At 43.4% G+C, this 18197-nt stretch overlaps 1 protein-coding gene across 1 annotated transcript in view; it reads right to left on the bottom strand.

Annotated features, from left to right (window-relative positions):
* The window catches only part of LOC126354289 (UDP-glucosyltransferase 2-like), a 76220-nt gene that overhangs the window by 37400 nt on the left and 20623 nt on the right, over positions 1-18197 (bottom strand). The window contains exons 2-3 of the mRNA XM_050003834.1: positions 9531-9717; positions 193-380 (exon numbers count right to left, since the gene is read on the bottom strand). Coding sequence (XP_049859791.1) covers positions 193-380; positions 9531-9707 — 365 coding nt within the window. The 5' untranslated portion in view covers positions 9708-9717. The remainder of the gene's footprint in view (positions 1-192; positions 381-9530; positions 9718-18197) is intronic.

Here is an 18197-nt window from a genome sequence, read left to right on the forward strand (position 1 = left end):
GTGGAAACGGGGCAAACGCGTATAATATGAAAATTTTAGTCTTGGCATACAATATATAAACAAAGGTCGTTATACTGAAGTAACGTGAGATATCCTGTTTGACGCAGGCACATCCGCAGTAAGCTCTGCTCACTCCACAGAAATTCCCACTCTGTGGTGCTGTGAGAAAGTAATTGGCAGTGGTGGACGTACTTCATGAAGTCGACCATCTCCGGGCTGTTGAGGCCGTCCTCGCAGATGGGGGCCGACATGTCCTCCATGCTCCACAGCATCTCCACGGGTTGCCACTCGTGAGACGCCATCTCCATCCAGTCGAAGGACTTGCGGAGGTATCTGTATGCTGGCGATATGTCCACCTCAGTCAGGTTCTTTATAGGCTTCTGTAAACCACAAAGTTAGACAAAATACAAAATTGACGTTCACTGAGCGCCCCATAAAACAAATTATTCATAGCCACGCGCATATGTGCGCATATGTTTCACATGTAGTACATGAAACGGACCCTTTGCTGTCTGAGGTTCGCAGCCGAATGGCCCAGTTTCCCGGAGAAAACTGACTGTCAGCAGTTTCCAAGCGAAAATAATAAAAGTGATCAGTCTTCTAACCCAGGAAACTTTTCGTTACATTACTGATTGGCAATATGGATTCAACAAGATAATGACTAACAGTCCAACACTGAGGGTCTGAGTTTGGTGTATGCAGGGAGCGCATTACCTGTCATGTGTGGTGGCTACAGAGAAGTACAGGTGAGGTGGTGTTAAGGTGCTTTTTTTTCGCGGTTAGGATGTTGTCCACTCATTGCATATAAGGAAACTCTTAATACGGAACGATATGAACACATTTTACGGCATTGAGTAGTACGTAAAGGAACAGTTCAGATAAGATGGCTCTATCAGAAAAACAACACATTCTGTGTGGCAGTGGTTTGTGGCTAATAACGTTCCTGCACTGGTGTGACATGAACATAGTCCAGATCCGAACCCAATGGAACCCCTCTGGAGTGACACCAACTGTCACTATGCACTATATCATCAAAAGCCCCCAAAAATCACTGTGTAATACGGAGTTGGCCAATAGGCGTCACAGGAAAAATAGTCGATGCGAAAGGACGTGGAGAGTGTAGTGTTATGAGATGAGAAGTAGTAACATTTTTGGTCAGTATGGAGAGATGACTAACTTCCTGCGGGGACTGGTCGTTGGATGTCACCCGAGCGCCAAATACATCACGGACATTTCAGCCTTTCAAAAGCTATCCACGGCGACTGTTGGTGATGTGACTGTAAAGTGGAAATATGAAGGAAAGACCACAGCTAAAAGAAAACAATTGTGATCTCACGTCCTGAGGGACACCGACCGCCGCGCGGGCTTAGCCGAGCGGTTTAGGGCGCTGCAGTCATGGACTGTGCGGCTGGTCCCGGCGGAGGTTCGAGTCCTCCCTCGGGCATGGGTGTCTGTGTTTGTCCTTAGGATAATTCAGGTTAAGCAGTGTGTAAGCTTAGGGACTGATGACCTTACAGTTAAGTCCCATAAGATTTCACACACATTTGAACAGTTTTTGGACGCGGACCATCAAGCATTGCGGAGCGTGGTTGAGAAAAATCGCACAAAGTCAGCGGAAGGAATCAATTGTGAGTTTCAAAGTGTTACCAGCGTTCCAGGCAACACAGTAACTGTGTTTATGGAGTTAAAAACAATGGGCTAGAATGGTCGAGCAGCTTGTCATATGTCACACACGTCTGCAGTGAGCGCTAGGCGGCACACGAGGTGGCGTGAAGAGGGAAGCCACTGGACATAGGATGACGTGAATCCAATGATTTGAAGGGATGATTCACGCTACGCCCCGCTGGAAGGGTCTGAGTTTGGTGAATGCAGGGAGCGCTTTACCTGTAATGTGTGGTGGCTACAGAGAAGTACAGGTGAGGTGGTGTTACGCTGCTTTTTTTTCGCGGTTAGGATGTTGTCCACTCATTGCACATAAGAAAACTCTTCATACGGAATGATATGAACACATTTTACGGCATTGTGTAGTGTGTAGAACAAAGGAACAGCTCAGAGAAATGGCTGTATCAAAAAAACAGTGCATTCTGTGTGGCAATGGTTTGTGGCCAATAACGTTCCTGAAATGGTGTGACATGAACGTAGTGCAAATCCGAACCCAATGGAACCCCTCTGGAATGAGTTAGCAGGAAGACTTCTTTCCAGACCCCAGTGTCCAATATCACTGTCCTCTGTGGTTTCGGCCATTGTAGAAGACTGGGCTGCCATTCCTCAACAGAGATTCATTGACAGTGTCCCAAGGAGAATGCATGGTGTCCAACATCTCTTAATAACGTTTACTATAAGGTGTCTGGATACTTTCATCCTATAGTCCATATACAGGGTGTATATAAAGTACGGGAACACTTTCAATTATTGATTGCCGAAGAACCAAACAATGTACAGATATCATACATATGTCATTCTGAAGAGAAACCGTAAAAGTTTTTTTTTCCAATGTATACCGCAGCAGCGTAGTTCGGTAATTTGCCGATAGTGAACACTAGTCGCAAACATGGCGAATGCAGATGCGGAGCGAGCTTCCAGTGTCTTGGAGTTCGACAAAACCAGATTGTGTAAGAGGTCCAGGACTAAGGAATTTATTGCTGGCGCACTCGAGCAGATGTAAGTTCAATGGGTTGCTCTCGCGCGCAACCTGTGATATGTAAGCTACAATAGAATCGCAGACCAGAGATCAGTTTCGGCTGCAGTAGGAGCAGTGTGGGCAGCAGTAGCAGTAGTAGCTAGCAGTCGGGCGGTTCGGACGCTTGTGGAGAGCGATGGCGGCGCCTGAGCGATGTAGTATAAGGTAAAACCAAGAATTACTTTTCATAGCCACGCGCATATGTAATTTGTAACAAGTGATTTTGTACCGAAGTCCCATGTAAACGTTTTAAAAAAATCTTTTAATTATTATCATTCTAATAAAAATAACTTTTGACAGTCATTCAACTGAATTTAAAGATTTTACTAATTTCTCCTATTCATGGTCATCCCCATTATCGTAAAGAAAAATCACTTGTTTCTTTTAATATATGACAAATTTAGCGACCTAGCATTGAACTGGGCTGTGCCAAAATATTTTCTTATAGGAGCAGATATATACGAGTTATCAGTCGACATAATTGAGGTAAGAATTTTCAGTTTATTCAGAATGACTTTTCAGGGCCATGACGCAGCATAGCTGACGTCCAGATTTACCAGTTCAGATTCACAGTCAGTTAATTATTGAAAGGTTATAGGTCAGCCACAAATTTATTGAGAGGTTAGTCATATTATTATTGCGAGGTTACGGAGACAATTTAATTTGTTGGTCGGTTACACTTATAAACTGTTGGGAGGTTACAATTTGCTACAGATGTTCAACAGATGTTTAGAACCAAGTACGGTAAGAAGCCATCAACAAGGAAGACCATTTACCACTGGCACACCGAATTCGTTACGACAGGTTGCTTGTGCCCGGCAAAGAGAAGCGAACGTCCCAGTGTGAGTGAAGTGAATGTGGAGCGCGTACGAGATATTCATCAGGAGTCCAAAGAAATTGGTGTGTCGTGCATCTCGTGAACTCAAAATGGCTCCAATGACAGTGTGGAATGTCCTGTGACAGAATCACACTGTGTATGGAACCATTCAAATTGGAGCCAGTGCAGAAGCTCAATGGCGACGGCAAAAACAAGCGTTTTGAGTTTTGTTCGCAGTTGCGACAACTGAATGAGGATGGGGATGGTACTGTTAACGGCTTAATTTTTAGCGACGCAGCTACTTTTGACACTGATGGGAAAGTGAACATGCATTATTGCTGAATCTGGGGTACAAAGCATCTACAGGAATGCATTGAATTTGAGCGTGATTCCCCTAAGGTAAATGTTTTTTGTGACTTGTCATGACGAAAACTGTACAGGCCATTCTCCTTCGCCGAGAGCACTGTCACTGGATTTTGCAGCAATGGCTGATGCCTCAAATGCAATTGGACTCTCCGTTCATCTTTCATCAGGGTGGGGCTCCATCCCATTTTCATCGTGATGGTCGTGGCTACCTGAACACGGAGCTGCCGCATCGATGGATAGGCCGTGCTACAGAAGGGGACAGCTGCTTCATGACATGGCATCCCCGATCACCAGATCTCATTCCGTGTGACTTTTTTCAGTGGTGATACATTAAAGATCTGTTGTATGTAGCGCCTCTACCACGTGATGTAGCAGAGCTCCGAGACAGAATACGGGAAGCGACTGCCACAGTCAAGGGTGCCATGCTGGGACGGGTATGGCAAGAATTCGGATACCGTATTGACGTCTGCCGGGTCACTCACGGTTCGCATATCGAATGTTTGTAAAAAAAACTTTCAGTTTTTCTCTTCAAAATGCAATATGTATTACATCTGCACAATTTTAGTTCTTGTGCAATAAATACTTGAAAGTGTTCCCGGATTTTATGTACACCCTGTATTTTAGGTTGCGAAACGTGCTTAAGATATTTAGACCTGCTTCGCTATCTACGAAGACAGCGATAATGAGGTAAAGTTTGTTTGCATTACTTGCATAAGAATATGGAAATTCAAGACGTCATAATAATTTTCCATTTAATGTTACATGTCTAAGAATGACGTAGAGGCTCAATCAGTCTGTTTATTGACGCAATTATTTCACCTGCTAAGATTAGGAAATTTGGGTGTTACTTACGTCCAACCGGACATCATTAGTGAATCAATGTAAAACGTGAGGAGAAATTTGAGAAAGAAATTAAAGTTTATGGAGAAGAAATTATAACTTTGATGGTTATCGAGGAGAGTGTAATTCAGTCAGAGACAGCAAACAACTTCGAAGAGCAGTTGAATGGAACGAATATACGAGGTGGTATTCAAAATTTTCGGGGCTGTGGCTGCCATCTGTTGGAAACGTTACCTTTCGACCAATGGTCACCATCACCCTGAAGTTGTACCCATACGCACGTACACACCAGTCCCAGCGGTTCTGCCACTGGTCAAACGTTTTCTGGTAGTCCTGTTCTTTCAGGGTATTTATCATTGCCTGCGATGCTTCTCGAATCCTCTCTAGAGTGTCGAACCGACGGCCTTTCAACTTGAGTTTCAGTTTTGGGAATAGCATGAAGTCGCAAGGTGCCATATCCTGCGAATACGGTAGGTGAGGTAGAACCGCTTGTTTTCTGCCAAAAAGGTCCTGGTGAGCAAGGGCGTGTGACAGGGAGCGTTGTCACGATACAGCAGCCACTTCCCTTGACGCCAAAGTTAGGGCCGTCGTAGCCGCACGTTTTCACGGAGCCGTCGCAAAATGTCACAGTAGTACGCGGAATACACTGTTTGGTTGGATGGGACGAGTTCTTTGTGTACAATTCCTTTGGTTTCAAAGAAAACGATGATCATGCTCTTCACTTTGATCTTCACCTGTCTCGCCTTTTTTTGGGTCTTGGAGAGCCCGGTCTCTTCCACTGGGACGATTGTTGCTTTCCCCCAAAAACTTGTTTACTTATTGCATGGGTCTCTATAGCACTTTTCCCAAGATTCGCACAGAATTTGGAACACCCATGCTGTTCTATTCGCGGATCCATCGTTAAATCACCACATACCAAACACAGAGTATTATGGAAATCACTGCGGACACACAACACGTCCTTCCAGCTGCATACCACTCAGCACATTGCCTCATCAGATATGCAGCTCTCGCAACCTAGCGGTGCAAAGATCTAATACTCCTAATTTCCCGATGGCAGCACCATCATCATCATCATCATCATCATCATCATCATCATCATTTATGGCAGCACCAGTCCCGAAAATTGTGGATTCCAACTCGTAGTTGTGTCGTGAATACAGGTGTGAGACGAACGTCAACAAAAGTAAAACAATGGAATGCAGCCGAATAAATCAGACGAAGCTGAGTAAATCAGACGTGGAAATGAGACACTATAGGCGACAGGTGAGTTGTGCTACTTCAGCTTCAAAATAACTTATGATGGGCAAAGTAGAGAGGATATAAATACAGACTCGCAACAGCAAGAAACTCAGTCCTGAAAGAGAGCGGATTATTCACATGAAATATAAATTTAATTCTTGGGAAGTCTTTTCTAAAGGTACGTGCCAGGAGAGTAGCCTTGTGCGGAAGTGAAAACTAGAGCATAAACTATTCAGACAAGAAGAAAACAGAGGCTTTTCAAATGTTGGACTAGAGAAGAATTTTGAACGTGAGATGGGAAGATGGACTAACTTATGAGGAGTATTGAATCTAACTGTGCAAGCAATAAATTTATGGCAGACCTTGCGTATAACAAGGGGTTGCTTGACAAGACACATTTTCAGTTTGGTTATACAGAGCAAGTTGAAATGAACATCGATTGGAGAATTTATGCAGAGATGAAGAGATGTTGGGAGGATAGGTGGCATGGGAACTGGAGACCAAAAAAACAGTAGTAACTCGGCAATACCTAATAATAATAATAATAATAATAATAACAGTAATAATAATAAACACCTAGTGCGTGTTTCATAGCCGGCCGGAGAGGCCATGCGGTTCTAGGCGCTATAGTATGGAGCCGAGCGACTGCTACGGTCGCAGGTTCGAATCCTGCCTCGGACATGGATGTGTGTGATGCCCTTAGGTTAGTTAGGTTTAATTAGTTCTAAGTTCTAGGCGACTGATGACCTCAGAAGTTAAGTCGCATAGTGCTCAGAGCCATTTTAACCATTTTGTGTTTCATAAATGATAACAGAAAACTCAGCTTAAGCAACACTGAAAATTGTAAATATTTACAAAATATGTTGATCATCTTCTTAATGTCCAGAAGCTCATGATAATTTAATAGCAGATTTATCTCTATCAAAGAAACTGAAGACCTTAAAGAACGATAAAGGTACCAAAGACGAGTCTACTATAGTGGAACTTTTGAAATGGTCTCTTCCAAAATAAGAAATGATCTAAACGTAATCTCTGAGGAAATATGGGAAACGGAAACAGACCCACCAGAGTGAAAGGTACCCTTGATACATCCACCACACAAGAAGGGCAAAATACAAGACGTGACAACTACAGAGGAACTTCTGTGCTACCAGTTGCATACAAAATATTTTCCATTATCTTACTAAACAGATCATAAGCAACACTGGACAGCTATTTAAGTGGCTATCACCTTGGTCTGAGGAAGGGCAGATCTTTTCTGAAAACATATTTAATTAGAAGTGAATCTTTCACCACAGATTACTGAACTCAAAAGATAAATGTTTGTCGGTTTCAAAAAGGCCTTTGATTATCTTGAAAGACAAACCATAGGCAAAAAATTCGAGATTTTGGCATAAAGTATAAATTATCAAATTTAATTCGTGAAACGTTTATAGACACATTAGGTAATGTAAAATTTCTGGTAGAAATTTCTCAGACCTTCGAAATACACACAGCTGTATGGCAATATGAGGACTTATCACCATTTTTTAGCTGTTTTAAAAATTAGTGAGGATTTGAAATGAAAAACTGAATAAATATAAGTTTCTACCAGTAACGTTGGAAGAAGAAACGGAATAAATTGTCACGCATTTGCTGATGGCCTTGCTAGACTTTCTGAAAATGTGACATTTCCTGTAAAACAGTAAGTAGGGCCGACTCAAGAAATTCTGCAGAGAAAGAGAAATTTTTGTAAACATTAATTTCTAAAAACAGATATTGGCCAAACGGAAAAGGTTAAGCAATGTAAGCACATTTAGGAGATAACCCAAGAAAATGATTTGTAATAAGCTACTGTAAAGGACAGGATACATGAAACGGGAAGGGAATATAATATAGCTAAAGGCTTTTACGACAGGAGATACCTGCCTCAAAATGAAAAAAATAAGGAGTTATAATACAGTGACGAAGCCAGAATGTCTATATGCAAGTGAATGTCTAGCATTGAACTGTAATTTAGATAAACAAGAAATACTAGATATGAATCATCAGGACATTATTAGGCCGACGAAAAACTATGGAAGGTTGATAATTATGTAGTAATAACAAAATTTATCTAACTACGTCAATTAGTTTGCGAGTTATGGACTTTTAAACAGTGGATACATTTTTTGGACCCGTCTGTATTTCGTTTAGAATGAAAATATACATGATAAAAATGAACCAGTGCAGCTAAATTGGTGCTACGCCTCCTGGCTTCTCACCCCGTTAGCAATGTTAAGCCGACTCTGAGATTACCATGGATAGAAGTACTTAACAGATCAAAATTGAAATTAGGGCTTAAAATCTACCGTAATACGTTTAAAACAATACTTAATCAACACTTTAAAATAGTACGGTGAACAATGAAGTCATAGAACCACTCGGTTTAATTGTATTTAGGTCATCTGAACACAATGACAGGACGGACAGCAAAAGAAATGAACAGAATAGGGAAAAAAGGCTATAAAGTTTTTGATAAGTTATACAGAACTTTCAAAAGCAGGCTCCCAGTGGGCTGAAAAAGAATGTTTAGAATCATCGATTAGGCTACTGTCAGTTTTGACTGAAGGAAGTGAGACTAAGTTTTAAGGGAAAATTTTGAGAAACTGTTGATTGTTCAACAGTCAATAGAGACGCATGTTGGTAAGTACTGGAAGAAAAAGCGTTGTGAGGTACAAAGATTAGAACTGCAGATGAAACTGTTTTGCTGTTCAAATAATTAGTTACACCTTACGTTTGGACATTTTCGACTCTTGGCGTATACGAGGGTTCAGACTTACTTAATGCCTTAAGAACGTATGCAATTTCAATCCGGAGCTCAAACAATGTAACAATATCCACTTACACCTGAATATCAAGAGGGTACCATGTCTTTTTTCCAGCATAATAGCTTACAATCTATAGTAATTACAGCTATGCGTGGAAGTTCTTTCATATAACAAATTCGCGATGGCTGTCTGTCGTAGTATAAATAGAACTAACAGAATGTATACTTTATGACGGAGGATACGATCACCACAAGATAAGATGAGATGGAAATCGGTACTAATTGATCCGGAAGTATGATAAGTGCATACTGTATAATTATCCTCAAGGAAATCGCCTCTTCCCACTTCCAGCATCCTTTTCAATAAAACTGGCTTTGAGGGTTGAAAGCGAACACAATCGAAATCTATACTAAATATTACTTCCAAAAAAGGTATTTTATATCTGTAATTAAAAAGAGTAAAAATTTTGCTAGAAATTTTAACATAGGTAGTAAGAGATGTTATAAATTTTTTCCTTCCTTTTCATTCGAAGAACATAAAGTTAAGTTAAGGAAAACTCAGTGAAACTCATCGTTACACAGAGGTTGTGCAATACAGTGTATCTCACTCTACAATTAAATTTCTGTCACCTAAAATAAACTCAGAGGGGAAGGATGCGTGATTCATATTATAGAAACCAATTAAGGGGAAAGGCAGTCGTTTTTGTTTTATATTGATCATTTCTGGAAGGAGCTTACGCGCCCTCAACGCTGAAACTATCAGCGGATGAGATTCTAGGCAGAATGAGAGTACATACCTTGATCGGGTCTGTTGTGATGTACGTCACTTCGTGGCCCCTCTTAGCGAGTTCCAGGACGATAACTCTCAGAGGCAACACGTGACTGATGGCGGGGAACGGCGACGCGGCCAGGATCTTGGCACACTCTGACCCTCCTACCGCCAGCAACACGACCATCAACACGGCACCGTTCATACTGCACTGCCTGCGAACAGGATACAAGACAAAGGTTACACACTCTGACTCCAGGAGCTCTCACAAAAAAAAAACTGCACAAACACTGTTTTAGTTCGTACATGTAGTTGTATGAAATGTAACATAAAGTCGTTTCACACTATTACATGTCGTAGAAGGGGATGAAAATACGTCGGCCAAAGTGCTGTAGACTGAAGCGTCCTCAAGGTTTCATAGTTCATGCGCTTTCTTTTCTTTTTCAAATACTCTAATGCCTTGTGGTCGAATTTACAAAAAAATGGTTCAAATCACTCTGAGCACTATGGGACTCAACTGCTGTGGTCATTAGTCCCCTAGAACTTAGAACTACTTACACCTAACTATCCTAAGGACATCACACACATCCATGCCCGAGGCAGGATTCGAACCTGCGACCGTAGCAGTCGCACGTTTCCGGACTGCGCGCCTAGAACCGCGAGACCACCGCGGCCGGCTGTTGAATTTACAAGCAGGTTTCAAATTGGAGTATGTGACGGTACGTCACATAAATATTGACATTTTTAGCGGTTGTAAATCGCAGTTTACGTATTTTATGAATATAATTAGTGTAAAAGATGTAGTTAATGTTCTTGAAACAACTGATATGCAGCGATAGCATCTTTATTTAATGTCTATGAAAATAAAAAAGGATCAGAAGAGACGCGATTGCACGGCCGAGGAGGAAGGATGTATTTTGTGGTAGACACACTGTTTTGTTTAGCTATACGGAAGGCAGCCATTGAGCGGTTACACATATTTTATGTAAGTTATTCGTATTTATTGCTAAAATAAACTTGTTATTATTGTACTTCTTCATGTTATTATTATTACAAAATGAATTTGTTTGCAATAGTTGTCACGTCAAATGCTCGCAGTGTCTAATTATTTTTAATAAGCATTTTTTCAGTAATTTGCGCTGCGAGAAGCTCTTCTTCCGATGCAACCTCTGGTCGGCCATTACACGCCGAAGTATTAATTTATTTTTCAAACTGTTAACAGTAACTGTAAATGCCAGAGTTTTCGTTATAAGAACCCTTTTAAATTGCAACAGATAATTAATTTACGTTAAAGTTCATGTTTTTAAACTATACAGATTCCATTAGTTCAGTAAGTTTTATTTGGCCACTACACGGCAACAATCGAAATTCTCTCAAGCCTTGCTTTGCAATCTATACATAGAAATTAAAAAAAATTACATTCAATTCAATTAACGGCAACTATGAAGCAGCTTGCACAGGATAGAGTAGCATGGAGAGCTGCATCAAACCAGTCTCAGGACTGAAGACAACAACAACAACATATTTTAGTCATCACGTTCAAAATCTAAAGTTGGTACATGAATAACTGAGGCCCTTCAAGAACCCGTTTCACATTTACTTATGCACGTAAGTAAAAGTGATAAGAAAAGGCAATATCCCTGAGAGAAAGAAGCATGCTGATAAATTAAAAATAAATATAGATATATATACAATAATTTCCTTTGTATATGACGGCACGAATGCCACCGACGTCACAAGTACTGTGACGGATCAAGATCAGGCACCGAATAATGAATCAAATTACGTTCTCATGTGTATCCAGCCTTGTTTGACAAAGTGGTTTCTCAGTTACAGTAATGCTCGCTAAGTACTGTTCCGCATATACAGGTTGCTCCTGTAAAATCGTGCAAAAATGTAACACTGAACAGATTGAGGTTGGGATCCTGGGGGCAGAGAAGCCAGCATAGGAAGATATGGAAGTAAACATGTCTACTCCTCTGTCTAGCATTACTGTTTGAAAGGAGTCTACTGGGACACCTTACATGTGGTGCTCTAATATTGTTATGATGCTAATGTAAACTAAAATGAAACTTTTATATTATAGACGACGAATGTCTCTGATGGACTCTATAAAGCGGATTGCTGACTGTGCACGACCGCAGAGCCAAAGTTACTCCTTATGCTCTAAGATTGTAGTGTTGGCGCACTGCAGTGCGTAGCTGACTGTGAACGAAAGCGGATGGAGTAGGCAGTTTTTGTGGTGTACCCTGCGAAGCCACCAAGTGTTAGATTAGAACGCAGGAATTACGAGTACATGTATTAATGGAAAGACAAATCTAGAAGCAAAAGTCTTCTTGCAATCTAGATATAGATGTTAAAATTTATGACTCTCGTTTTGACAGCGCGTTAGTGTAGAAGAGTTTCGCTGAGAACTGGCAATTGTTGAGCAACCCCAGAATGTACGTAAACAGATTTGATGTAAAGGCTAGTTAGATATTTCCCTTTTGTAATGTCCCTAGTATTTGTTAACATAGGTATACGTAATTTGATGATTGTCTTTATGCTTTATTAGTGAGCTTCTATAATACTTGCTCTATAAATCTCATTGATTGTGACTCAGTTAGCAAAAAGGATGTAATTTGTCTGAGTAATGTAATTTCAATTGTCAGATGTTTTGGAAAGCCAAACTTAACTTCCAGTACAATTTCACTATTGAAAAGGTCCGTGTTGGTAATTCACCCAGTTCAGTACCGCATCCCTGTCTAGGTCATATGATTTTCAAAGACATTGAATTTTTCTTATACGTTTCATTTATCAGCCGAAAAATTTTTTTTGTACATTTGAAAGTAATACGGCCAGTATTGAACTGTCTAGGTCATATGATTTTCAAAGACATTGAATTTTTCTTATACGTTTCATTTATCAGCCGAAAAATTTTTTTTTGTACATTTGAAAGTAATACGGCCAGTATTGAACACCGCTGAGTCTGCATCTGATTTACTTTATTCTTCTTCATGATAGACGAGAATACATCGCGATCCACCGTTGCTGCTTTAGAGGTAAGACATTTTTATTTATTTTTGTGTGCATAGGGAACAACGTTAGCTGTTTTGAACAGCGCCAGAGGATTCAGTGGCTAAGAGGTTCAATGTATTTTGCAGTGACTGTATTTATTTATTGTTATTGGGATTTGCATTTGATAAAACTAACACAGAATAAGTACACCACTTGCAGTTACAACAACATGCTACACGATAACTCCCGTTTAGTATGCATTACCAATTCAGGCATTCATACAATGTAATCTAGAAACAAATCGCTAAAGAACGTTATACATTCATTCAAAGTAATACAAAGAAGATTCTTTAAAGAAAGATGCATGTTTTCCATCATATTTACAACGAACATGCGTACACGTTTACACGTACTGTGCTGTTTATTTACATGTGCATTCTTTATTTCTTGCAAGGAAACAAAGAGGACGAGCCTAATTACTAGTAAGTCGTGATGCAGGTTTCGTTTACTTTATTTGTACATAAGGTGGCTCTATTGTATCGTATTTTCAATGACAGAACCTGCTATGAATGAACAACAGACTCATTCATTACTTAGAGCTGTTCAGAGACGTACAGTACAATACCACGGATCAGTACGCGCATAGTTTCGCAGAACTCACTGAGATGCACTTTGTGTGTGGGGGAAGTACGTTTCAATGCTCTCGCTGCTGAAAGGCAGTACAGGGAACGATTTCCTAACAGGCATCGTCCGTAACGACAAGTGTTTCTTTCTCTCGATCGACGAATGCGGGAGACTGAGTCATTGGAAGGAAGATGTGTGTATGTGTGTGTGTGTGTGTGTGTGTGTGTGTGTGTGTTTGAGGTTTACGGGCGCTAAACAGCGTGGTCATCAGCGCCCAAACGCATAGAAACAGGAACACAAGCGGTGAAGGGACGAAGACGGACGCCGAACAAGGAGAACGGCTAAAAGACACAGGCCTGACGCAGTTCCAAATGCGCACATACAGAGGCAAAACAAGAGGATAAGAAACACACTAAAAAAGGAAAGGAAACACAAGGAAAAGAGAACAGATACCGAAGGGAAACAAGGAGGTAATCGTGACTGGCGGACCTCTTACCTAAAACCTGGGTGAGCCAGTCACCCAGCAGCACATTAAAACCTTCTCCCTAAAATCCGAGGCAACAGATTGGACAGGACACAAAACCGTAAGACCTTAACCACAGTCGCTGCGTCGTCTTGCAAAACAGAGGGCAAATCCGGTGGCAAGGAAACCACCGCCCTCTGGTCAGAGAATAAAAGACAGTCAAGTAAAATGTGGCGGACAGTAATCTGGACGCCACAAGCACTGCAGATTGGGGTGTCCTCCCGCCGGAGTAAAAAACCATGCGTGAAGGGACTGTGTCCAATGCGGAGGCGAGTGAGGAGAACCTCATCCCGCCTGTATGACTGGTAGGACGTACGCCATCGTCGCGTAGTGGCCTTTACCAGACGCAGCTTATTGTCAGAAACTGCCAACCACTCCTCTTCCCATTGATGCAGAACACGAAAACACAAAAGGGAGGTTACAGCATGGAGGGGGACGGCATTCAACAACGTGAGGGAGGGAACATGCATCTTTGGCAGCCACATCCGCCAGTTCGTTTCCCCTAATACCCACGTGCCCCGGCACCCAGCAGAAAGAAACCTCCTTCCCCTGCCGTTGCAGGTGGAGTAGGGCATCATGGATGTTCTGGACGACCGTATCCGCTGGGTACAAGTGTTGCATGGTCTGAAGGGCACTCAGGGAGTCAGAAAAGACGAGGAACTTAAGACTGGTAACACATCTCATCTGCTCCAATGCCCGCAAGATTGCAAACAATTCGGCATCGAGGATGGTAAACGCCGCAGGAAGCCGTAACTTGACGACTCGATCAGGGAAAACAACAGCACAACCAACAGAGTCCCCCTGTTTAGAGCCATCTGTGAATACAGGTACATGGTCCGGATGCTGGTTTAAAATACCGTAAAATAAGGAAGTAAAAACAAACGCCGGAGTGCAGTTCCTCCGGTACTCCGACAAGTCTAGAAGCATGCTTGGCCTCTGGAGCAACCAGGGAGGCAGGCGAGTAAAACCTTGTCGTTGGGGGGCCACACGCTCCACACCAAGGGACTCAAGCAAATGCTTGGCACGAATCCCAAATAGTTGTTGCCCTGGGACGACTGGAAAAGAGACGTTCCATAGGCGGTCGGGCAACGGTAGGGTACGCTGGGGAGGTAGGACAGGCAAGGAAATGACACACCCGTCGCACCATGAGGAGTTTCCGCCGGATGGCGAGCGGCGGTTCCCCTGCCTCAGCACACAGGCTGGGGATGGGACTGGTACGGAAGGCACCAGTGGCCAGCCTGATACCCTCATGGTGTACTGCGTCAAGGATCTTCAGATACGAAGGCCTTGCTGACCCATACACGGTGCAAGCATAGTCAAGACGCGATCGGACGAAAGCCCTATAAAACTGCAGCAGACGCGCCCGATCTGCTCCCCAGGACCGATGGCTCAGACACTTCAAAATATTCAGTGCCTTCAGGGCCCGCACCTTGAGGTCTTTAAGGTGAGGCAACCACGACAACCTAGAATCAAAAGTGAGGCCCAGGAACCTCACAGTGTCTCTAAAAGGAAGAACGGTGTCCCTCAGACGCAATTCAGGGGAGGTAAAAAGACGCCGAGAACGATTAAAATGAACACACACAGATTTGTCTGCAGAAAAGGTAAAACCCGTCTTTGCAGTCCATGCCTCTAAGCGCTTTATCGTAAGCTGTAACTGCCGATTAGCACTGACAAGACTGGAGGAAGAACAGAAAACAGCAAAATCGTCCACAAACAAGGAGCATTGGGCAGGACTCCGGATAGTGGACGTGATACTGTTAATAGCAACGGCAAAGAGGGTGACACTTAAAACGCTGCCCTGAGGAACACCATTCTCCTGCACGTACAAATCCGATAGCACATTACCAACCCGATACCGAAAGAGGCGGTGAGAAAGAAAGGACCGAATGAAGATGGGGAGACGGCCACGAAAGCCCCACTAATGGAGTTGATTGAGGATAAGGCGGCGCCAAGTAGTGTCATACGCCTTATTAATGTCAAAGAAGACCCCTAGACAATGCTGGTTACGTAGAAAGGCCTGCTGGATGGCGGCCTCAAGCAGGGTCAAGTTGTCTATAGTGGAACGACATCTCCTAAAGCCACACTGAGAGGGGCTAAGGAGCTGCCTGGTCTCGAGCAGCCAAACCAGGCGGCGGTTGACCATGCGTTCCAACGTCTTCCCAACACAGCTCGTCAAAGCAATACTCCGATAACTACTGGGATGCGTTCTGTCCTTCCCTGGTTTGAGGAGGGGAATCAAAATTGCCTCCCTCCACGAGTCAGGGTACGTGCCAGATAACCATATCATATTGAAACAGTTCAGGAGAACTTCCTTGGATGGCAGCAACAGGTGCCGCAGCATGCTGTACCGGATTTGATCATGACCAGGCGCAGTATCATGAGCCACAGACAGCGCAGAATCCAGTTCCCACATTGTGAAGGGGCAGTTATAGGGTTCAGAATTTAGAGACCGGAAGTCCAAGTGACCCCTTCGATGGCAGTGCGGTAGCGGCAGAAATCTGGATCACAGTTAATAGTGGCGGTAGATTCCGCAAAATGCATGGCCAGTGTCTGAGCAATGTCTCTCGGCGCCGTGAGGAGACATCCCTGATGCAGCAATGCCGTGACAGGTAGCTGGCTGAGTTTCCCGGAAATCCTCCTGATGGCTTCCCATACTTTCGTAGAACTAGTGGAGCGAGAGATGGAATTCAAGAACGATTGCCATGACCGTCGTTTGCTCTCTTTAATCACTCGCCGCGCTCTGGCCCTTGCCACCCGAAAGGCCGCAAGATTGTCAGCTGAGGGACGGCACTTGAAGCGGCGCAGTGTTGCACGGCGGGCGCGGATGGCTGAGTGGCACTCAGTGGTCCACCAAGGGACAGGACGCCTCTTGGGATGACCGGATGACCGTGGGATTGACAATGCAGCAGCATGTGAGATCACGGCTGCAACATGGTCTACCCATTCGTGGACGCTGGCACGGTGTTCCAAAACAGCCAGTTGGCTGAAAAGTGTCCAGTCAGCTCTGCAAAGGTGCCACCGGGGCGGCACTGGTAATGCCACAGCCTCATCCAGGAGGCGAATCCAGAGGGGGAAATGGTCACTAGAATGGAGGTCAGCTGCAGCCTCCCACAGAGCAGAATCCGCGAGTGCTGGAGAGCAAAAGGAAAGGTCAATAGCCGATGACGATCCGGAAGCAGTACAGAAATGAGTGGGAGCACCAGAGTTGAGGAGGCACAGTTCTTCAGACATCATGACGCTTTCCAGAATGCGACCCCTGGGGCAAGTAGTCCGAGAGCCCCATAAGACATTATGAGCGTTGAAGTCCCCCAGAAGAAGAAATGGGCGGGGGAGTTGGCTAATAAGGTCCGTGAGAGCCTCAGAGTCTATCGCATCCGGAGGTGGTAAATAAACAGAACAGACTGTGAGCCTCCGACCCACAAGAATGTCTACTGCAACTGCTTGCAAGTCGGTGACGAAGGAAGGAAGGAAGGAAGGAAGAAACGAGGGACCTGGCAACCTGAGGAATACTCGCACATCCGATTTTGAAGAGGAGGCCCGCGGAGTCACCTGACCTGAATCCCCTTGATTATTTCTTAGAGGGATATCTAAAGTCACTTGTGTACAAGGCCCCAGTGGATACGGAGATGGAATTCGTTGCCAGAAATCTATCTGCCTGTGATGCGGTTCGAAACACGCCAGGGATATTTGTCAGGGTGGGTTAGAATCTTGTTCGCCGAGTCATGCTCGCATTGGGGTTGATAGCCTTCAATTTCATATTTTGTAAGATACAGTAAAAATGCTACATTCATTGTGTCAATGATGGTATTGTAACACCGAAAATGCAGGATGCACGGCCACTGCTACCGATATATAACTCTTTTTTAATTGAATGTAAATATTTGTAATTTAAATGCTTTCTTCTAATAAGTAAGATAATTGCTTCACTGTATGTGTACATTTAGGAAGTCTGTTGACGTTTCATTGAATTTATCTGTGTCTTACTGTGAAACGTATAAGCTCTGGGAAAAAGCCAAAGGAATTGTTTTTGCATCGACTAGCAACGATAATAGCAGTGCTTGCGCGTTGTAAAGTCTTTGGCTAGGGGGTTGTCGGGCAGAGTGTGCGGACAGTGGAAGACGGGTTACAGCGCTTGTAGTGTGAGGAAGTGTGGTGTTAATGCCTTCACAGTAGAGAGTACCGTTTTCGGCGGCATCATGTACGAGCGCCGGCCAGATGTCTAGAGCAGGAGTACAGACAGTGGACGGGCGGAAGAGGCTGTATTAATTACTATTGCACATTCCTGTAACTAGCCGTGGCCCCTCAAGATGCTACCGTCTTCAACAACAACAGCAGCAGTTCCAGCAACACAGTTTCGTCGTAGGCACAGCACTGAAGTAAGACTGTTCATTGGTAGAAAGTATTAACGGCTAACCCAGCAGCACAACTGAATGTAATTTGACTGATAAGATTTATTTAAATAATAATCAGCTAAACTCAGGGCGATTGTGTCCTCATTGCCCCCAGACATTGTTACCAAGCAGGATCTTGTTCCCTTTTTTTTCTAATATG

The sequence above is a fragment of the Schistocerca gregaria genome, chromosome 3, assembly GCF_023897955.1.
Source record: "Schistocerca gregaria isolate iqSchGreg1 chromosome 3, iqSchGreg1.2, whole genome shotgun sequence".
NCBI lineage: Eukaryota > Metazoa > Arthropoda > Insecta > Orthoptera > Acrididae > Schistocerca > Schistocerca gregaria.